General features: G+C 44.4%; 1 protein-coding gene across 1 annotated transcript in view; it reads right to left on the bottom strand.

The window, feature by feature from the left end:
- Positions 1–19,310, bottom strand: part of tbck (TBC1 domain containing kinase) — a 26,783-nt gene extending 7,473 nt beyond the window's left edge. The window contains exons 1-23 of the mRNA XM_003972389.3: positions 19,178–19,310; positions 18,753–18,964; positions 18,290–18,362; positions 17,955–18,069; positions 17,762–17,835; positions 17,167–17,308; positions 17,022–17,082; positions 16,852–16,913; positions 16,590–16,651; positions 16,318–16,466; positions 16,018–16,159; positions 15,672–15,771; positions 15,504–15,553; positions 15,268–15,397; positions 15,081–15,179; positions 14,937–14,999; positions 14,723–14,849; positions 14,522–14,572; positions 14,356–14,439; positions 12,427–12,512; positions 10,212–10,248; positions 8,854–9,015; positions 3,147–3,319 (exon numbers count right to left, since the gene is read on the bottom strand). Coding sequence (XP_003972438.1) covers positions 3,147–3,319; positions 8,854–9,015; positions 10,212–10,248; positions 12,427–12,512; positions 14,356–14,439; positions 14,522–14,572; positions 14,723–14,849; positions 14,937–14,999; positions 15,081–15,179; positions 15,268–15,397; positions 15,504–15,553; positions 15,672–15,771; positions 16,018–16,159; positions 16,318–16,466; positions 16,590–16,651; positions 16,852–16,913; positions 17,022–17,082; positions 17,167–17,308; positions 17,762–17,835; positions 17,955–18,069; positions 18,290–18,362; positions 18,753–18,945 — 2,235 coding nt within the window. The 5' untranslated portion in view covers positions 18,946–18,964; positions 19,178–19,310. The remainder of the gene's footprint in view (positions 1–3,146; positions 3,320–8,853; positions 9,016–10,211; positions 10,249–12,426; positions 12,513–14,355; positions 14,440–14,521; positions 14,573–14,722; positions 14,850–14,936; positions 15,000–15,080; positions 15,180–15,267; positions 15,398–15,503; positions 15,554–15,671; positions 15,772–16,017; positions 16,160–16,317; positions 16,467–16,589; positions 16,652–16,851; positions 16,914–17,021; positions 17,083–17,166; positions 17,309–17,761; positions 17,836–17,954; positions 18,070–18,289; positions 18,363–18,752; positions 18,965–19,177) is intronic.

Genomic DNA, 19,310 nt, shown 5'->3' with positions numbered 1-19,310 from the left:
TCTGCCAATTGCCAATGCTCAAAGGAGAAAAAGATTTCCCTTGTTTGGAGTCACAAGATCAAAATTCCACACTGGGGGAAAACTTCTTACGATCCATAATTGCACAACTGCAAAACTCCATCCAACAAACCCACGACATGTCGATACAGTTAGTTTCGTTATAAACACACTTTGGCGCGGCACATCCAAACGATACAATTCCTGTATCGGTCACGTGATTCTTTCTTAAAGCGATACACGCACCGATACGGGGTTTCACTCTCGAGCTCTCAGCACAGTGTTGACGCACCAGTGTCGCTCGTCCCATCACTAGAAGGAACTGCTAAGGCTAATAGTGGAATTGCCCAAGATCCACAAACCAGGGACCCCTCTCAGACCCATAGTAAGCAGCATCAATTCTGTAACCTACAACATTTCCAAATACTTGGCCTCCATCTTGTCGCCCATGGTTGGCAACACCCCACACCACATCAAAAACTCCCAAGACTTTGCTCAAAAAGTCAGTGGACTCACACTACTTCCAGAAGAGACTATGGTATCTTATGATGTCACGTCACTCTTCATGTGCATCCCCACCGCCAGCGCCATAGACACCATCCACAAGCACCTTCTATTGGACAAGAATCTTACAGAAAGAACAACCTTAACACCGGCCCAAATCTGCACCATGCTGGACCTGTGTTTGAACACCACCTATTTCCAGTACAGAGGCTTCTACAGGCAGAAACATGGCTGTGCCATGGGCTCACCAGTATCCCCCATAGTTGCCAACCTATACATGGAGAAGGTGGAATCCCAGGCCCTGACATCCTTCACAGGAACTGCGCCAAGCCACTGGTTCAGGTATGTGGATGACACCTGGGTCAAAATTCAAACACAAGAATTGGAAGCGTTCTCTGATCACCTCAACAAAACAGACGAGCATGTAAAATTCACCCGGGAAGATGTAAAAGGAAACAGTCTGGCCTTTCTGGACTGCGCAGTCAAGATCACTGAGGACAGAAGTCTCACCATCGAAGTCTACAGAAAACCTACACATACCGACCAGTACCTCCAGTTTGACTCTCACCACCCACTGGAACACAAGTTGGGAGTGATCAGAACTCTCCAACACCGGGCCAGAGAAATACCCACCACATCCCAAGGCAGAAAGAAGGAACAGGACCACATTAAGACAGCTCTCAAAACATGCGGCTACCCAGACTGGGCCTTCACCAGGACCTCAAGAAAGCGAGACCTCAGCAAAGGAGAGGAGGAGAGAAACAAACGCCGCAGCGTTTCCATCCCCTACCTGTCCGGAGTCTCAGAGAAGTTTAGGAGGATCCTCCAGAAACACGACATACCGGTTCATTTCAAACCCAGCAACACTCTCAGACAGAGGTTAGTACACCCAAAGGACAAGACACCAAGACCCAAACAAAGTAATGTTGTTTATGCTGTACAGTGGCCACCTCTTCGGGTCAGGATTCAGCAGTCCACTTACACCTAAAGGAGAGTGGGCACTCCTTCGAGGACAGCCAAGTAAGGATACTGGCCAGAGAAGACCGCTGGTTTGAAAGGGGGGTCAAGGAAGCTATCCATGTTAAATTGGAAAAACCATCCTTAAACAGAGGTGGTGGCCTGAGGCACTTCCTGTCACCCACATACAATGCAGTCCTCCACTCCTTCCAACAGCAAAACAAACATCCACACCATTCCAGGAGACCCAGTGACTCACCACCATGTGATCCAGCAGACAAAGGGGAGACACCTCAACAGAAACTAGGTGAACGACCCGACCAACGACCCTGCTAACGACTCTCAGGTGACCACCCAGATCATTAGCATGCTAATGGTCCACAGGGGCTATATATTTTCAAGCTCTCTCCCCAGCGATTTCAGAACTGAAGAAGCCTTCTGGATAGAAGGCGAAACGTCTTCAAGAGAAGAAACCCAGTCCAGTTGACAGAGAAAACTACCTTGAATAGTGGAATAACCCTCCCGATGTTTGTCCCAAAGCTCCCACAGATTACCTGTCTGACGAGGCAAATAAGCCTATTTCAAAAGGTTGTTGAGGATGGTTTATAATCAAGAGCATCTGAGTTTGGTTGAACTTAGAAATGAAAAAAAACATTACTTAATAAATACAGATTTTTGTCAGGAAGTAGCCTGTTTTCCATCCATAACTCACACACACACACACTCACACTCACACACACACACACACACACACACACACACACACACACACACACACACCAAATTCTATTTCTGTTAAATTTATGAACGATTATTTTCAGCCTGCAGGTGAGGCACTAACCTGCGTCAGCATGTGGAATAACAAGCTGAGAATTATGAGAGCAAAGTTCCAGTGCGCACGAACGCGCTCATGCACGTGCGAGCGCACGGGTGCGTGCTATGGATCAATGCCTCCGCCCATCTATTCCTGTAATCTCTGCAGCAGAGTGAGAAATCACAGATACGACTGGCATAATGTGGTGATGAAACGGCCTTTGTGAAGGTCAATTAAGCATCAGTGAAGACATCTTGAAAACAGCTGACTGTGCAGCTTTGTTCAAGTCATAGAGCCTTTTTAAATAAAAATTGAAGACACTTTAAATGCATTAATCGGGAGGGGGGGGGGGGGTATTTTTATGTGAACTGTACCGTTACTAAATAATGGCGGTTTTAAGAAATGCCATGAATTTTGATAGACAGGACATTACCCTGACATAAAGTTTTAACATGGATTTACTTTCCGATTAACATCCATTATGGTACAAAATACAAGATATTGCCAGTATGAGTCATTATTATTTTTAATTAACATTATGAATCTAAAATTAATTTTTCTAAAAATGCAAAATTAACTGATTTGAAATGCAGATTTTGCACAGCATTTCAGCAAAGACCAATCCTGCGTCAAATTCATTTCCTGTTAAGTCCTGTTTTATCCTCATGAAGCACTTATATTAAGACCCGTGACGAGGCCTGGAGGAGTGTAAAATGGAACCGAAGTCGCTCGTTAACCCAGTTATTACGAGCAAAAACAACCTGAGCTGAGCTGAAATGCTTTTTCCCACAAGGAAAAACACCAAGAAAAACATTCCAACAGGCTGCCTCTTCATTCAGTGTTGACAGAGAAAAGCTTTGTTTGTAAAACTCACCAGGTCGGTCTTGGGCATGTCCTGGTATTCAGAGCTGTAATATGTTGGCGTTTTGCCGAAGCCGTTGTCGGTGGTTGCCTTCGGGGGTTGAGCGTGCTGTCGGTACGTAGCGCTCTTCGGACTCCAGCAGAACAGGCTGATGGATTCCCGAACGCATCGCTCGATGTCAATTTCTACACAACAAAGGGGGGGAATGCTGTGAAAACATGAACTTATGGACAAAGTAGCTCTACTTTTAAAGACACACGTGTCCAGGTGACTAAATCCCTCATGATTAGATCTTCCAGGTGCTCTGTTATCAGCGTCAGAACATCTCGGAGGATTTCCTCATATTTTCACAGCTGAATTTCAAATCCGTGTGTGATGTGTGCGACTGCCAGACGTTCCCACTTTGTGTTGTGCCAACACAAGTCTAACAAAAGGTGCAGTCACGGGAAGCTTTGACCACCCAATTCAAGCATGTCTTCAGGACGCCATCCAGTCCTCATCACCTGCGTGACTGAGGATAATCACCCCATGTAACTCTGACTCCGGGACACACCCACGTGTCACTTTGTGATTAAATTATAGCTTCATCTGCAGCGCGTTGCCCAGATTGGTTTGATAATGATTAACAGAGCGGTTACCGCACACCGCAGTGACACTGCAATGCACAATCACGGCCAAGAAAGGTAAATTAATGGTACCGCAGTGTGGTTACTTGTGTTTGACAGACTGGTCGGAGTATTTCAGCAAACTGCAGCGACTGAGGTTTTCAAATAAAATTAAAAACAAAAAAACCCCCTCTCTGAACTGGCTGGGAAAGGAGGAAAAGTTGGAAAAGCTCACATTTGATCAGAACGGATGTGATTCCCGCATGAAAGCGTGAGTTAATCCTAGCTTGTGTTGCCACGCAGGGAATAAGTCCGTAAATGCATTTTTATATAAAGTGGATTAAGGTCACGTCGATCGTGACCTTATCCATTCTAAATATTCCACATGCGGCATCAAGTCATTGAATAGCAAATAACTGGACATGTTCTTTCTAAAAAGGGAGTCTTATTCCTATCTTATGCAAAGCATTCGTTTTGCGGTGACCTTTGACCTCTGAATTTGAATCCGTTCACCCTCCAGACCAAATTGATCGCCGTACCAAATTAAAAGGAAAATTCCTTCAGGAAAATTCAACTTTTTCCTCGAGCCGTAGCCTGCTGGCAGCGCCGGGGCAGGGAAAATGCCTTGGATTATCTCAACACTGCGCTGAATTTTCAAAGAAATGCAGATCAATAGTGGTCAAGACGTTCCACTTGAAAAGAATAAGGCAGAAAGTGACAACTGCTTGAGATAATGAATTAATGAGAGGGTAAAAGCGGGAGTCTTTCCCTTGAATAACACATAAATAATGGGAGATTATGAAAAAGGCAGAGTGGGAGATTTAGCTGCAAAAACCAAGCTTGACCTTGGCATTTTGTTCCCATTAAGCTCTTAAGCGTCCACTCAGTTTAAGATACAAAAATAACTTCCCGCTCTTTATCACAGCTCTTTAACCCGAGTGGATTCCCAGTGTTCTCCAAAGCATCACCAGAGGTGCACCTCCATCTCCCACTGCTCACGCTGGAAAATACAGAGGATTATGGAACAGGGACTCACTGGATTAGCCAAGGATTTGGGTAAATTAGGAATTCTTCCCTTCACACTCCTTTGCACTGACAGCCTCTCATTCACTCGCCTTTTCTCAGGGATAATAAGAAATCCGGCTAATAAGTGTTCTTTGGCATGACCTGCGCCTTGCCAAAGCTCAAGTGAAATTAAATAGATGTCCCTCCCTCCCTCCCTCCCTCCCTCCCTCCCTCCACACACACACACACACACACACACACACACACACACACACACACACACCCAAGCACCATCAAGCTGTAGGGATTGTCAGCTCTCGTGGGCTGGGACCTCACAGACACGGTAATAGGTTCATTCCAGCGGAAAACACACAGGTGGTCTGAGATTCCTTACAGACAGGCTCACAAGCAGCCGGGGGGGGCCTATTTTCCCTCCCCAGGGCCATGAACGCCCCGCGCAATAGCTGGTGCGGCAGCTAAAACAGGCAGGAACGGTGACGGGAAGATTGATCTTGGTTTTAACGAGCCCCGCGCCCAACTGGGCATTCCAAGGACAAACTATTTAAGAGGGGATTCAGACATATTTTGAGTGTTTGAGATGATCTGGAACTTTTTTTTCTCACACAAAAGAAAGGTAGATTATTTGAGATATTGCTGAATTTAGTAAATTGATTTAAAAACAGGGAGCGCGTTTGTGGAGATATCGATTGAGCTAAATGAAGATTGGAAACGATTTCAAGTAATTTTTTTTATTGATTCCATTTTTTAAAAAATGGAATCAATAAGCAACAATGAGGCACAGTGAGCGCCACTTGTGGTGGCCCACAGTAAAGGATTATGTCCCACTTCCTGCTTTTAAGCAGAACATGCAGAATAAATGGCAACTGTAACACCTGATTAATTCAAAATATAAATTGTTTTAATGGGTTTTATGTTTTGTTACTGTTTTTTTTCACCTGCCCATCAAATCCAGTTGAAAACAAGTCCCAGTGGCTAAGCTGTCATTGCTTCCATTCTTTATTAATGAGCATCGTTGCTGTAAATGTAAACTGGATCAATAAGTAAATAAGCAGTTGTGACAGTGCTGATATGGAGTAAGCAGCAGCTGACAGGCAAAACAAATCCTGGGTTCTAAATGAAGTTAATAAAGTTTTGTTGGAAATAGAAAGAAGAAAACAAAGCAGATGATGCCAAATGGTTGTATTGAACCTGTAAAATTCTACCTCCATTTACAAAGAAACAAGAGTAATTATGCCTGAAATGCTATTGCTTTGTGACTAACGACCCTCCTGCCTTTCCGAAGGTGTTTAAATTAGGATGGGAGAATCCGTAACGGGAATAACACGATTTTTAGTTAACCAGCAGGGAAAGGTCACCAGTTGCACATTTAACTTTAAGAAGAATTGTGTGAAATACTAAAACCAAACCTTTGGGCTGTACTCTCTTTTAGACTATAACTATGAATAGAAAATAGAAAATTGATCGCAAAGCCCTTCTGCTTCTGTTCCGCTCATGTTTCGCAGGTGTCCCTGTGTTCGGCAACCCCCCCTCGAGCCCTTTCAGCCCCCCCGAACGTCTCTGACTACAGCTCATCAGTCCTGTTCCCGGCTCTGCCCGCTCAGACAGATGCTAATGTCCCGTGAAGCCAAATGCAGCTGCATCATCAGTAAACGTGCACTTTCCGTCAGGCGAGGAGTCCCGCAGGTCCGCCGTGAATCGATGAGGTCTCCAAACAAGATCGAGTTATAGATCACCGAAGGCTACGGACCAGCCGGTAAATGAGAATCACAATATCGGATTCATCGGCAAACTGGCAGGTTGGAATATATCGCTGGCTCCGGGGCAGCGTTCTGCAGCAACTTTTACCCGTTTCCTATTGAATCTTGAATGTTGCATCAACTTTTAGCCATTTCCTATTGAATTTTGTTTCAGAGTCTGAATCATCCTGCAGGCTTAATCGGGAATAACTGAGCTTTTCTTTAGCCTTCCATGGCAGCTTGGGGACTCAGGGGGGCTATTCTAATGTGAAACTAAATGAAGAAGACTATTGATTTATAGCACACGTAGTTCTTCTGACACATTAAGAAGCGGGTTGAACGTGACCTTATGATCTCTCCACCCCCCATAAATCTAAACCTCTCTTCTTTGTTGGAATATTGGCACCTATAGACTTCCCGGTGTTATGTGTAATAGGCTTGTCACTAAGAATGATTGTTACTGGCCTTATTGAGTGCCTGAGAGGAGGAATAAAGAGTGTGTGTATCTGAATCATTTAAAAGCCGCCCTCCTGTAACGTTATTGTGACCATCAACTTTTATTCCAGCAGTTTCAGGCAGGACTGGAGAGGAACAAGGTCATTTGAATAAGGTTTCCTTTTTTTTTTTAACACGCCAAGAAAGTTTCTTTCCGTTTTCTGATGTGCAGCCAGCAGCTGGGTGTATGTTTTGGGCCCTTTGCGTGCCGTTCCTGTGGTAAGACGCTTGTGCAGCATGTGAAATCTGCTCAAATGTCAGCCTGACGATAATTGCATTATATTTCTGAGGGCTGGATGGAGAAAAGTTGCAGGTGGCGGCTATAAAAAGCCAGGACTGTGCGTGCCTGTGTGATATGACATATACAGCCTCGCCACCAGCGAGCAATCATTGGATCATTGAGATTCTTGATTGATGCTCAGAATCCATCTTTAGGGATTAAACATGGTATAATATCAGTGTTTGTCTTTACAGAGCTAGAAGAATGAGCAGCCGCTCTTGAACAAGGTATAGATGAGCAGTCCCTGTGTGGCAGAACACAAAGAAAACAAGTGCTGTGTGAGGTCAGCGCACAGCCCAGAATTCCTTCCTAATATAGAAAGAGCAGTAACTCCGCAGGTATACACAAGCTGCGATAATGAGGCTGGCAGTGATGTACGGCCACGAGCTGGCAGCGCTAGCGGCTCTCAGGAAACCGTGCCAGAGAGGCTGACTGCAGCCAACATATTTTAACTTTATAAGGAAAACCTGCTCCTTCTGCACATGCACATGTCGGACCTGTGCAGTGTAAAATGGTGACGTGCAGCTAAATAAAAGAGGGTCTTTGTTTACAGAGAGTGTGCCTACTGTGACGTCTCCTGACGATCTCAAGCCCAGAGATGTTGTAATGACTGGAAGAGGGACGGGAAGCGTTTTGTACCACTGGTGGACTTGGAAGCATCCCTCAGGTGAGAGGTTGAATCTGGATTCATGCATTATGAATGCTGCTCTGGGATTCTGTGTCACAGTCACTTTGCTGAAGTAATCACTTTTAGTGCCGCGGAAAAGAGAGCAGCAGTGAAAGGAGTCGTCTTCTCTCGGGCTGCGCCCGGATCAAAGATCCCGAGACGGCGTGTCAGCGTCTGCCTCGAAAGCTGCTTAAAGGACTATATTTACACAACAGTGCAATGTACTTATACATGCATTTCCCCAGTGGTTGGAGGAAAAAAAGGAGGCAGAATTATTTCTCTTGCATCGGCTATGAAAGTTGACGGTTTAAAAACCCTCTGCTGACTTTTAGTTAAAAAAATAAAATGTATCTTTGTCTCTTGTATCTTTGGCTTGACTTAAGGTTTGATAGGTTATGCTCTAAAACTTCCAGAGCATTTGGGGACAAAGCTAAAGGTTTCCTGCAGGTTTCAAACCCTCGGGTGTGACATTTCAACCTGGTTGAGTCTGTTTAAAGAAGTATAATATTCGAGGGGAGGCTCCTGATCTGGTGTTCAATAGTAACGGCAGAAATGTGAATTTTTAATCCTACAGTTGACCCCCTGAATGGAGACGGTAACTGAGAAGAATAGAGGGTGATGTGGGCGTACTGAACAGGACAACGTGTGCATGCACCCTGCCGGCAGCTTAGCAAGTGCAGAGCTGCATACTTGGAGGATCATTAACTCACGCACATCAACACATCGTGGCGCTCCAGGCGATGAAGAACTGTCCAGTTCTGCAAAGCCGGAGGCTGACAAACATCATTTACATGAGGTTTACGCTACTTTTTTTCTGTTCTGTACACATGTAGAAGATAAATGATAGATGTGGTGATTAGGTCTACCCACAGAGTGAAATGTACCCAGATAAACCCCGGTAAATTCTCACCAGGTAGGTCTGAGAACAGCAGGATGCACTCATTGAAGCCGTTAGCCAGGAGGCGATCTCTGAGCTGCTGCAGTATGGCCACGCCGATGCAGAAGGGGAAAGAGGAGTTCCCCAGCAGCAGCGTGTCCCACAGGTGGAAGATCTTGTGTAGTGGAAACACATCTAAAAGAAGGATGAACAAATCAAACTAATGTTAAAGATTTTGTTGCAATCACAGTGGGACCATTACAGTATAGATACACCTTTAATGTTCACCTCTTTTGCCTACAAAAAGAGGTGAACCTAATCCAGGTATGAAAGGAGAGAACCAGACACCTATGTGAAATCCACCACTAATGCCTTGGCTTACATACTGTAATAAACAGGTTATTGTTAGTCCCTCTCAATTTGAAGTCATCCAATGTCTTTTTAAACGGTTATCCAATTTCACAACCAAATATGGTAAAGCCAAAAGTTAAAGTTCAGTCCATTTTCTCCACAGCAAATTTGAGTTGAATGCTAATATCATGACCCTCAACAGTTAAAATAACCAGAGGTTACCTGAATGTGAAACATTCAAAAATCCTCCAATGAGACACAAATCTGTATATGAAAATTGTTTATTGTCTAAATGATGATAAAATTCATGGAAAACCAAGGCAGTCCTATAGTTGACCCTCTGAATGGAGGGTCACATTGGACTTTATGTGAGCCTTCCTGCATTTTCCCAAATATATTAAGTCTAGGCTACACACTCATAAAACACGAGAGCCCCCCCGCCATCATAACAGCCTGTAAATCAGCAGGTTGTGCAATGGAAGCTCCCTGCACTGCTTGTGACAGTGCGGTGTGTTTGAGGGCGTCACCATCCAACCTTGTCTCACATTGGATGGAGGACATCAGCAGTCAGAGGGACGAGTCTGAATACTGAACCCCTCCACCCCCCCCCAGGGGTCGGACGATGAGTAAAAGGGTCACACATCACACCCCCCGCGTTTGTGTGTGTGTAGAACAAAACATCCTGATGCAGGGTCGCACCTAATGAAAAATTCCAGCTTAGGGATCAGACAGTTCTGACACCATCTCCTGCCAGTTACTGATTTTATAAATAATGAATTTATTAAATTATTACTCATATAGTTGAAAGCTTCTGTTTTAAATAAGCATTCTAGTTTCTGGTAATTCCATGTATGCAGATGAAAGAAAAACAAGATAAAAAGAGATGTCCGAGGACAGGAAGACTTTTTGTTCTCCAGTTTCATTAATTAGCGGGTGAATTAAAGTTCACTGAGAGACAAAAAGAACGGAAACGCTGGAATGGATTTGTCTGAAGTCAAAGCTGAACAACACACAACAGTGTATAAAACCAGGCTACTTACGTGTAAACATAGTCAGGAACCAGGGAATGGCATAAAGCTGTGTGGCAAAAAGAAAGATGTTAGCCCATTTTTGTCGTAGTGGACTCTGTTTTTAGAAGAAAACAAATGAAAAGATGATCTGCAGGCGAACACGAGGGACAATTTATGTTTCAGAAATGTAGCACACTTGGGCGTTCTTCTCTGGGGCCTCGTAAAAAAAACAAAAAAAACAGAAACTCTGCTTAAGATCAAACCGCTGAGTTTGGTTTTTACACAATGGGGAGAAAGTTAACGATGGGGCTCATTATACCAGTCTGATCATCCAACCTTCTCTCTCCCTCTAAAATTCACATTTTCCCCCAAGAGGAAATGCATAAAAATGAAATTATACAGCACACACACATGCACGCACACACAGATATACAGTATATACCATCTGGTAGGAGACCTGGGAATTGCTGGCTGGTGTTGTCATGGCTCTGTAAGACTGCGTTAGCTTTAACAATGTTAAAAACTGCGGGGGTTTACATGTGCTGGAGCTGAAAATGACATGCAGGAGATGCACGCGTCTACTCTGGCTGCACCCACCACCAACTGGAGGGAGTCGCTTGTGAATTTTTATTCACACAAATGGATTTTTGTTACTTAAAAATCGCCACATCAGAGTGTTGAGGGAAGAGAGCCTCACTGAGGTCGCGCTTGTAGGTGAGGTGAATGTCAGAAACGGCATCACAGCGTCCTTCAGTCTCAGAATCGACTTTGAAATGTCAAATTTGCTGAGGAATTTAGTCATTAGTCTGACTGCTGAGTTTCCTTACCCAGTCCAAGCATGGAAGTGGTGAAAGTGTGTGACTGGAGAGTGTGTGTGGCTGTCTCTGACGTGCTCTGTGCGCCTGACAACAAGCTCCTGTTCGCTGCAGCATGCTGAGCTGCTCTTCTGCACACCACAATCGTGTCGCATGACAAATACGCTCAATGAAGCGTGAGTGGCATTATTAGACCTTTTTTATACTACAATAGTGCTTCACCGGTGTTGCAGTGGTGTAAATGAGAGCCCTGAAGCTGATCCAGAGCTTATCGCAACCGGTTCACTGACAGTTAATTGCTGACTGTTTATCAGAACTGGTGTGTATCCGAGGGTGTTTGTTTTGGGACGGAACTGCAGAGCATCCCAGTTCCAGACTAGAACTCGGCGGCTCGGCAACGGCGCTGTTAGAATGGCCTGATTGCATTAGTGTAGGCGTAAATGGCAGAGGACACCAGGGGATGCGTGGCCAAACTGAGAATGGTCTGAATTAAACAGCTGGCCACGAGCAATCTGATCCTCTGCCGGTGGCCCACAGGCAATTCTGGAACTCAGCCCTCAAAATGCTGGCGGGGATTACTTTTGCGTCTGGCTGCAGAAAGAAAATCTTCTGGAAGGTATATAGAGCCACACTCTGGCATGTATGTATGAAAAATGACATTGGTGGTCTGTTGGCGTGTTCATTAGCCGAGCAACAGTCTGCACGGGCCTCCAAGTTCACAGGAAAAGGGGACTTTGTGATTTGTTGCATTTAATTACTGGGATGGACACTAAGAGCATCAGCTGTGTCAACAAAGCCTGTTCCAATGTCATCTTGGCTTTAGAACCAATTTTTTTTAAATGGTGAGACAATTCTGAGGCGTGTGGAGGGTATTGGGGTTTTTTGAAGAGTGGGAGGAACACAGTTAAGGTGCACCTGTTCAAAGCAATCTTTGTATTATTTTAAGGAGCAAAAATACCCGTAAGCAGCGGTTTCATCAGCAGGAGCTTTCCTTTTGCTTTCACTCTCCATCCGAATACAAAAAAACCTCTAAAGATGCAAATATCTGAGTCTCTTTCGTCTGGATAATGTTCCAGAGGCCATGCGTTGGTTATTCATCAGAACGCCGACTGACACCCCAGAGAGACTTTAACCTTGTCATTCACTGAGCAGAGCTGTGCAGCCAGACAAAGAAGTGGGGAAAGCAGAAGAAATAAGCTGAGTCTGGCAGAGGACAGTCATTAAGCCCACCCGGCAGATATTTATCACCGCTGCTGGACCATGGGGAGAACGCGACCCTCGCCACAATGGTGGACAGAAAACTGTCCAAAAGCTGTATATTCATACTGTTCTTGAACCCAAAACTGAGGGTAAACATACAATGGAAAACAATGTGCAACGTCAGGATGGTGCGATAAACCTGTCGGGACGAATGTATGTGAGAAACGTACATCTGGGATGAAGCCAATCTCATTCAGATGGTTGCTGAGCTCCGGGTCATGGAAGGCAATCATCTGGGAGAAGACGGTCAAATACTCTGCAGCACAGGCAAAAGGGCAAAGGGTCAATACATCAGCCATTGTTTATGTGATTCCTAACAGTTTACAACCCACTGTAGGGCTTTAAGAGATATCAACTCACGGGGGGGTGCAAACATTGAGCAAATGTTATAACATCAATACTGCTGAATCACCAGACAGCATCAAAAACAAACGCATCTAATGTCAAACTGGAACTTAGGAAGCATAATGTTGTTTGTCCAAATTTATTTAGCCTGTAAGTGAACCAGAAAGCTCTGAACAGGGAGATAAACATTAGTGAGCTCTCCGGGGGTGCCGGCCAGTGGAAAAAGAAAGCTAATGGCTGCATTCCCCGCTGAGCTCAGGAGGTCTGTGGCGCCGGGGCCTTTATCAGTCACGTAAGAATCACATGTGACATTTCACTGCGGGCTCCAGTTTCATTTGTTTCCCTATCTCTAAATGATGTGACTCAGCTGCAAACTCCATTAAGAAGCGCTGAAATTAGTTTTTCGCAGCTTAGGAACAACACGGAGGCAGAAATTTAATCAACACTGAGCTGAGGGCCTGATGCTGGGTGCCAGCTGATGATAATTTGCTTTTGAACCACAAGTTACAAAAAAAGTCTAACTGCTAGATTTCTGTGGCATTTGAGCACATTGACAAGAGAGACGGCTACAGTGGAGACAATAAGTGTAGCAGATTTACCGCCTCACAGCCGTACATTACTTAGTGAGCAGTGTTACACAGGCTGGAGGAACTCAAGCTACCAAGCACATGCTAGACAATTGTCAGAGACACTGTTTATGAGAGCTGAGCGGAAGCGACGAGTTCTGAAATACGGCTGCGAAAGCAGCCAAAGTCACTCCGAGCGACGCCGGAGCGAAGGTGAAATTCTGTCCCAGTCTCACCTTCTGTCCCTGAGATATGGCAGCAATTTTTTTTTCCTTCTTCCTGAGCTCAACCTTTAATTAAGTTTCAAGAAGTCAGCAAGGGCACGGACAGAGAAAAAGCCAAGGCCACTCAGGCGGGGAGCGAAAATACATCATTATTGAGAAGAGGTCCAAAGGACAATAAACTGGGACAAAGGGAAAAGTACTAAAAAAGTATACGAAAAAAGTTTTTGGACAAATGTAAGAATGACACTAACAGTTATAAACCTTGTAATAAAACCACAGCAGCTCAAGTCACCCAAAATAATAAAATAGTCCAGTTTGATGCAGCAGCTTATTTAAGAGCCGCTCGTTTATCCTGGGAAAAACAGAGCCGCTCAAACGTTCGGAGTAATGACACAAGAAGGTAAATATAGCTCTGATTTATGGTGGCAGGTTTCAGGACTCAACGTGCCCATCCTGCCTTTTCATATTAAACGCGATGACGGTTGGTCAGAGAGCTGCAGTTCACTCCGAGTTCAGGGTGATAAACCGTGTGGTGCTCCGAGAACAGAAGCAGAAACATGCCTACAGATAAGATCACTGCCACCCTGAGTGGAGACAAGAATGACCCCAACAATGAGAGTCCTATAGGATGAAGGACTGGGTAAATCTAGTTCCAAGCGCTGGTTTGAGGGCTGCACCCTGTCAGGGTGGAGACATACTGGGAATATTGCATATCCTGTCTGCCCTGAGAAGGTGCAGTGATAGGAAATAGACATATTTTCATCAGTTTTTCCTTTTACACATCTGTGAAAGTCTCTGTTTATCAGAAAGTCTGTCAAAGCTCTACTCCGATATCAACATCATTAGAATAGGACGGAAAGAGAACCCCAAAACAGATCAGTCTGGCTTATCGCTGGAGATAAGAGCTGAGAGAAGATATCAGTGCTGTGTGATCAACTCACATACTGCCAGGTCCCTCTCTTACCTTGGATGACATGAGAGTTGTCCTTCAGGAAGAAATTGTACAAGTATTTGGGGATGAAGGCAGACATGCAGGCATAGGCCAGAGCTGGGGTTGTTGGGAAAAAATCAAGAAATTAGAGATAAAAGGTTGAAAAACCTATTTAAGGGGATAAAATAGAGATTTCGACCTTCGTTGTTGAAATTCAAGTACAGGAATGGGGCGCAAAGTGAATCCAATCCTGAAAGAAAAAGCAGAGGCGTGACGCGACGTGCGCACCACCTAGTGTTCGGTTACATCCACTGCAAGGAGACGTGAGAAGGGGAAACAAGAATCCAAAACAATAACAGAGACAGCCAGAGGACACGCCAGGCTGACATGACTGACTGACCCTGCCAGTAGACCAGGTCAGGATGGGAGACCACCCAGGCTTTCAACACGCGCCTGAACTTGATGTGACCCTGGGGGGACGACAACAGCTCGTCGTACTGGTGGCAGCGTGGGATGTCCACCTCGATCTGTCAGCAACACACACAAAACTACCGCTAAAGAACCAAATCCACAGGGATACAGGAGATTACGGCTGCTGTCTTTGAGGATGTCACCTGTCTGTCTGTGGGGATGGGAGTGTCCTTGTCGATGCTCTCATATCTGGACTGAATGTCTCCCTGTGCAGAGTCCAACAAATCATTAAAAGATGTTAAAACGTCAGTTTTTCAACTCAATCCTGGACTCTAATTTTCCAGCACCTCAATGCCGAGCAGCGCGGCCCAAGCCAGCCCTCGAACAAGAGGAGGGATATCCACTCTGGCCTCTTTCCAGACTAAGTTCTTCTTGTAAGGATAAGCCTGATGATGAAAAATGCAAATCACAAAACAGTGATGTCTCAGTTGAATCACGTGAGGATCAGACTTGAATTTGCATGCCAGCACAGACCTTGAGCAGCCTGTCAAAGAGGACGATGCGGTTCAGTTGGTACTCTGTGTCTCTCTCCCGGATGATGAGCGGCAGCGTGACGGTGGCCGACAGTTCGTTGCTGCTGTTGGACTGGGGGAGACTCGACTGCCTGAAGAAGGGAGAGGTGGACGGAATAAGATGTTACCAAAATAAAGAGGGTGCTGAAGCCAGGTCTGAGGGAAGGAGGAGAGGAACAACAGAGAGGGACTGCTTACTCATCTTCTAGAAGAGGGTAATAGGCTTCCCCTGCTACGTCCTTCAGTCTCTGCAAATTAGAGTAACAGAATAACATTAAAAACTCAATAGGTTTCCACCTGAATCTTACATATAATCTTACAATAAAACACATATTCTGTGAATACAAGACCTGAGTCCATGCTCACATTTCGGAGTTGGCAGAGCGAGAGCGTCACTGTTGTGTCGTCGAGTAAGAAACTACGATCCCGTCCCTGGCCGAATGACTCCCCGTCTTCCAGGACAAAACTGAGGACCGGGTGAGAGTGAATTCATCTTTTTGGTCTTGTACATTTTACTGCTTGTCCAGCTGTATTTTAGACTTCAACAGATTCTTTCAGGGATAGTGTATCACTTTTCTTTTCTTTGTTTAATGAGAAGGGAGTGTGTTTATGATAGCTGCAGAGCAGATTTACATTCTCCCCTTCAGATACGCTTCAGTGCAATAATATTAAAACCATCAGTCTTCTAAAGAGTATGTGTGCAATGTTGTACTTGGGTAGGGTGCAGATGGGAGGTTTAGACTGGATGATCCCCTTGTTGATCAGCTCCTTCTCCAGGTCTCCCCCAGCCAAGCACCACAGGTGGTACACCTCGTCTATGGCGCGCTCAGACAGGTAATCTTCTTCATCATCATCTAACAAATGCACACAACCACAGAAAAGACATCAGTCTGCGCAGAGATGTGAACAGCGTCGTCGCAACGGCGGCTCGAATTTTGTGTCTAGAGATTGTATCTTAATGCATTTGGTCGAGGAGGTCAAAGGCCCGGATTTCTGTTTGGCTGCTGCTGACCTTTGCAGAGGTCGCTGATGTCTTCTGGGAGTTCCAGATGTGCACAGCGCAGCGAGGACGAGAAGAGGCTAACAGGTTTGAGGAAGGACGTGTAGAGGCAGGAGATTCCGCTGAAGATGGGGTCTCGCAGCAGCTCTGCAGGGGTCAGCCTGGAGGAGAAGGAATTACATCTTCGTCTTTAATAAATAAACCGACACAACTGCTGTATAGATGAAAAACACACTGCTGTGAAGACACTCGACAGTTTGTTTGATTTGGGGATCTGTATTAACCTTTTAGATGGAAGAAAAAGCAAGCATTTCCTCAGTAACCCGAGAACATTCGGGGGCAGATCCTAATAAAAAAGATGACATCATCAGCAGTGCAGCAATACAGGTAAATCATTTTTAACATAAACTCAGTCAGAAGGATATTATGACTTAATGACCTGCTTACATGATAAAAAAATAGATATATAAAAGCAAACATTAATCATCATCTCCATATAGATACGAAACCTCTGAGCTTTAAAGAAGCCGGTGATTTAGATTCTACCTTAATGGTATCCAGGCAACCGTGTTCCTCGGCAAGGACGGTGACAATGTCATCCATGCAGCCTGGGAATGACAAACAGTGTTAGCTCTCACTCAGCCTGACCGTGCCCAAGTTAAAAAAAAATAAAAAATTCTATACACACACATACACATATATATATCCTCACTCACCCAAGTTCAGAATGAATTTCAGCCTGTCACTTATATCAATATTCTGCAGGAGTCGTCTGCCCTGAAATACACCGCAGCAACAGGAGAGGACGTTTGTCTCAAACCGAGTAAACAAAGTATGAAGCAATTCATGAAGAATTCTTACTGCGCATAATTCAAAGAGCAGAACCCCGAGAGACCAGACATCAGTCTTGGGTCCTGAGGGAAGAGGAGCTTCATCATGGGAAGAGTCACTGGGGTGAAAACAGCCCTGAGCAATTACCTCTGGAGCAAGGTATGCTGGGTACCTGGGAGATGATTGCAGTGCAGATAAGCACATCATTTAGCAAGCCTATAAATAAGATTACCCTGTACTCCTAATGTAAGAAAGGTGAGATGTCTTTCCAGCTTTAATAGCAACCTTTAATTATTTAGGTGACGTGTATTCAACTTTATCTTCCAACGTGGTTTTCGGACATTCATGGGAATTACTACATCTTTGGTTACACAATGATGAATAGATTACAATAAAGTTCCCCCAATTTTTTTTTAAATCTACATCTTGTTCATATAAAAGAAAACAGCCCATAATGCATCAATGTTATGGTCGGACAAACACCAAGCAGACAGAGTGAAACCTTTGGCCTTGAACAGACAGCTCGCATAACTCAGTTTCAGCAGTTGAAAAGTTCCAGAGAGGAAAAAATGCATGTCTGCCTGTGACAAACTGTTTGTGTGTGTTGGGGGAGGGGGGGGCGTACCCAATGGGGAAATCTACATCAGCTCCGTGGTCAGTCATGTGATAAAGGCCGAACTTCGCCAGCTTGACGTTTCCCTGAAAATACATAATCTGTCTTAAAATGGGAAGCCTTTGAAGAAGTAATCATTCAGTTCACTGATTAAAAGTCCAATGAAACGTTAACAGGGGGGATACACAGAGCGGCTGGTTCTGACCTTGCAGTCCATGAGAACGTTGTGTGCGCCAAGCGCCCTGTGAACCAGACCGTGTTTGTTCATGAACTCCAGACCCTCCAGGACCTCATAGGCGACCTGTAGCACCTTCTCTGGGCTAGAACATCCAAAAACAAAACCACCAATGAGCCAGCCTGTCTGAAGGGTCCAGTAGAGATGGAAGAAATTAATTATTTACAACTTCAATACTTAATTGCGAGAAATACCAATAGAGTCCAGTAGATGGCAGCTTACTATTTTAGAACAAATGATGCTAGTCTTCACCTCCACCATTACGTGGATCAATAACACGAGGAGAAGAATGATAATAATCTTACCTGACTGCTTTTCCCTGCTTTTGAAAATCACTTAAATTGCTTTCATAGTGCTCGGCAACAACAATCAGCCGTTCTACAAAGCAGGAAGACAACAAGAGATGCTGTATATTAAGATGTCAACATCAGGGAAAAGACAACTGACTAAATTCAAATGCATTAAGATTAATAAACTTCGCTTTTTGTGTGTGAATGCAAAAACAATCCCAACGAAATGGTGTTCTTAGCAATTAGCAAGCTTAGCAATTCTGTCCAATAAGATAATATCTAAAAAAAAATAAAGTCAATTATTTAAGGGGCTCCTAATTCTTTAATGTTTTAACTTTTTAAGAACTAGGATAATATCATAACGATATGTATGACATAAAACAAGTTATTGATGGACTAACATTGAAGAGCATAACAGATAAATAGCAAAATGCCATATCAGGCCATTAAGAAAAATAAATACATCATATCTTTATACCATGTTTGCCTCTGGAGATGTCAACGTATTGACAGAGTCTGGGATGGCTCATAGTCTTGAGGATTTGGAATCGTCCCAGGATTTTGATGGAGTTGGGGGTAAGAGGGAGACCATTGCTCCCACAAACATCATGAGGTAGAGCTGAGGCAAAGAAGGTGAAAGCCCCCAGCTGTGCGTCTCTGAGGGGGCTCATCTTGACACTGGGTCGAGAACTGGTGATGGGAACGACAGATCTTTACTATTTACCTCATCTATATGCAGAATATAAAGTATAAGTACAAAACGCTCTGAATGACATGAACGTCGCCGCAGTGTCAATACAGAAAGCATATAGCACAGTATTTAGTATTAGACATTTACAGAAACAATTTGTAACAATATTATAATACCTAATTCTGTTAATGATCAGTATTGCGCGTACTCACGTTTAATGGACAGCCTGTGCTCTCATTTGGACAGAATAAGTTCTAAATCAATGGTGGGGGAAATTCGAATGAATTTCTTTTCTATCTCCGCACAGCTGAGTGAACGTGACCTGTGACGTAATTTTAATGCGAC

Source organism: Takifugu rubripes, chromosome 17 (genome assembly GCF_901000725.2).
Source record: "Takifugu rubripes chromosome 17, fTakRub1.2, whole genome shotgun sequence".
Taxonomy (NCBI): domain Eukaryota; kingdom Metazoa; phylum Chordata; class Actinopteri; order Tetraodontiformes; family Tetraodontidae; genus Takifugu; species Takifugu rubripes.
The sequence above is the reverse complement of the archived record's forward strand: the minus strand, read 5'-3'. Positions and strand labels throughout refer to the sequence as shown.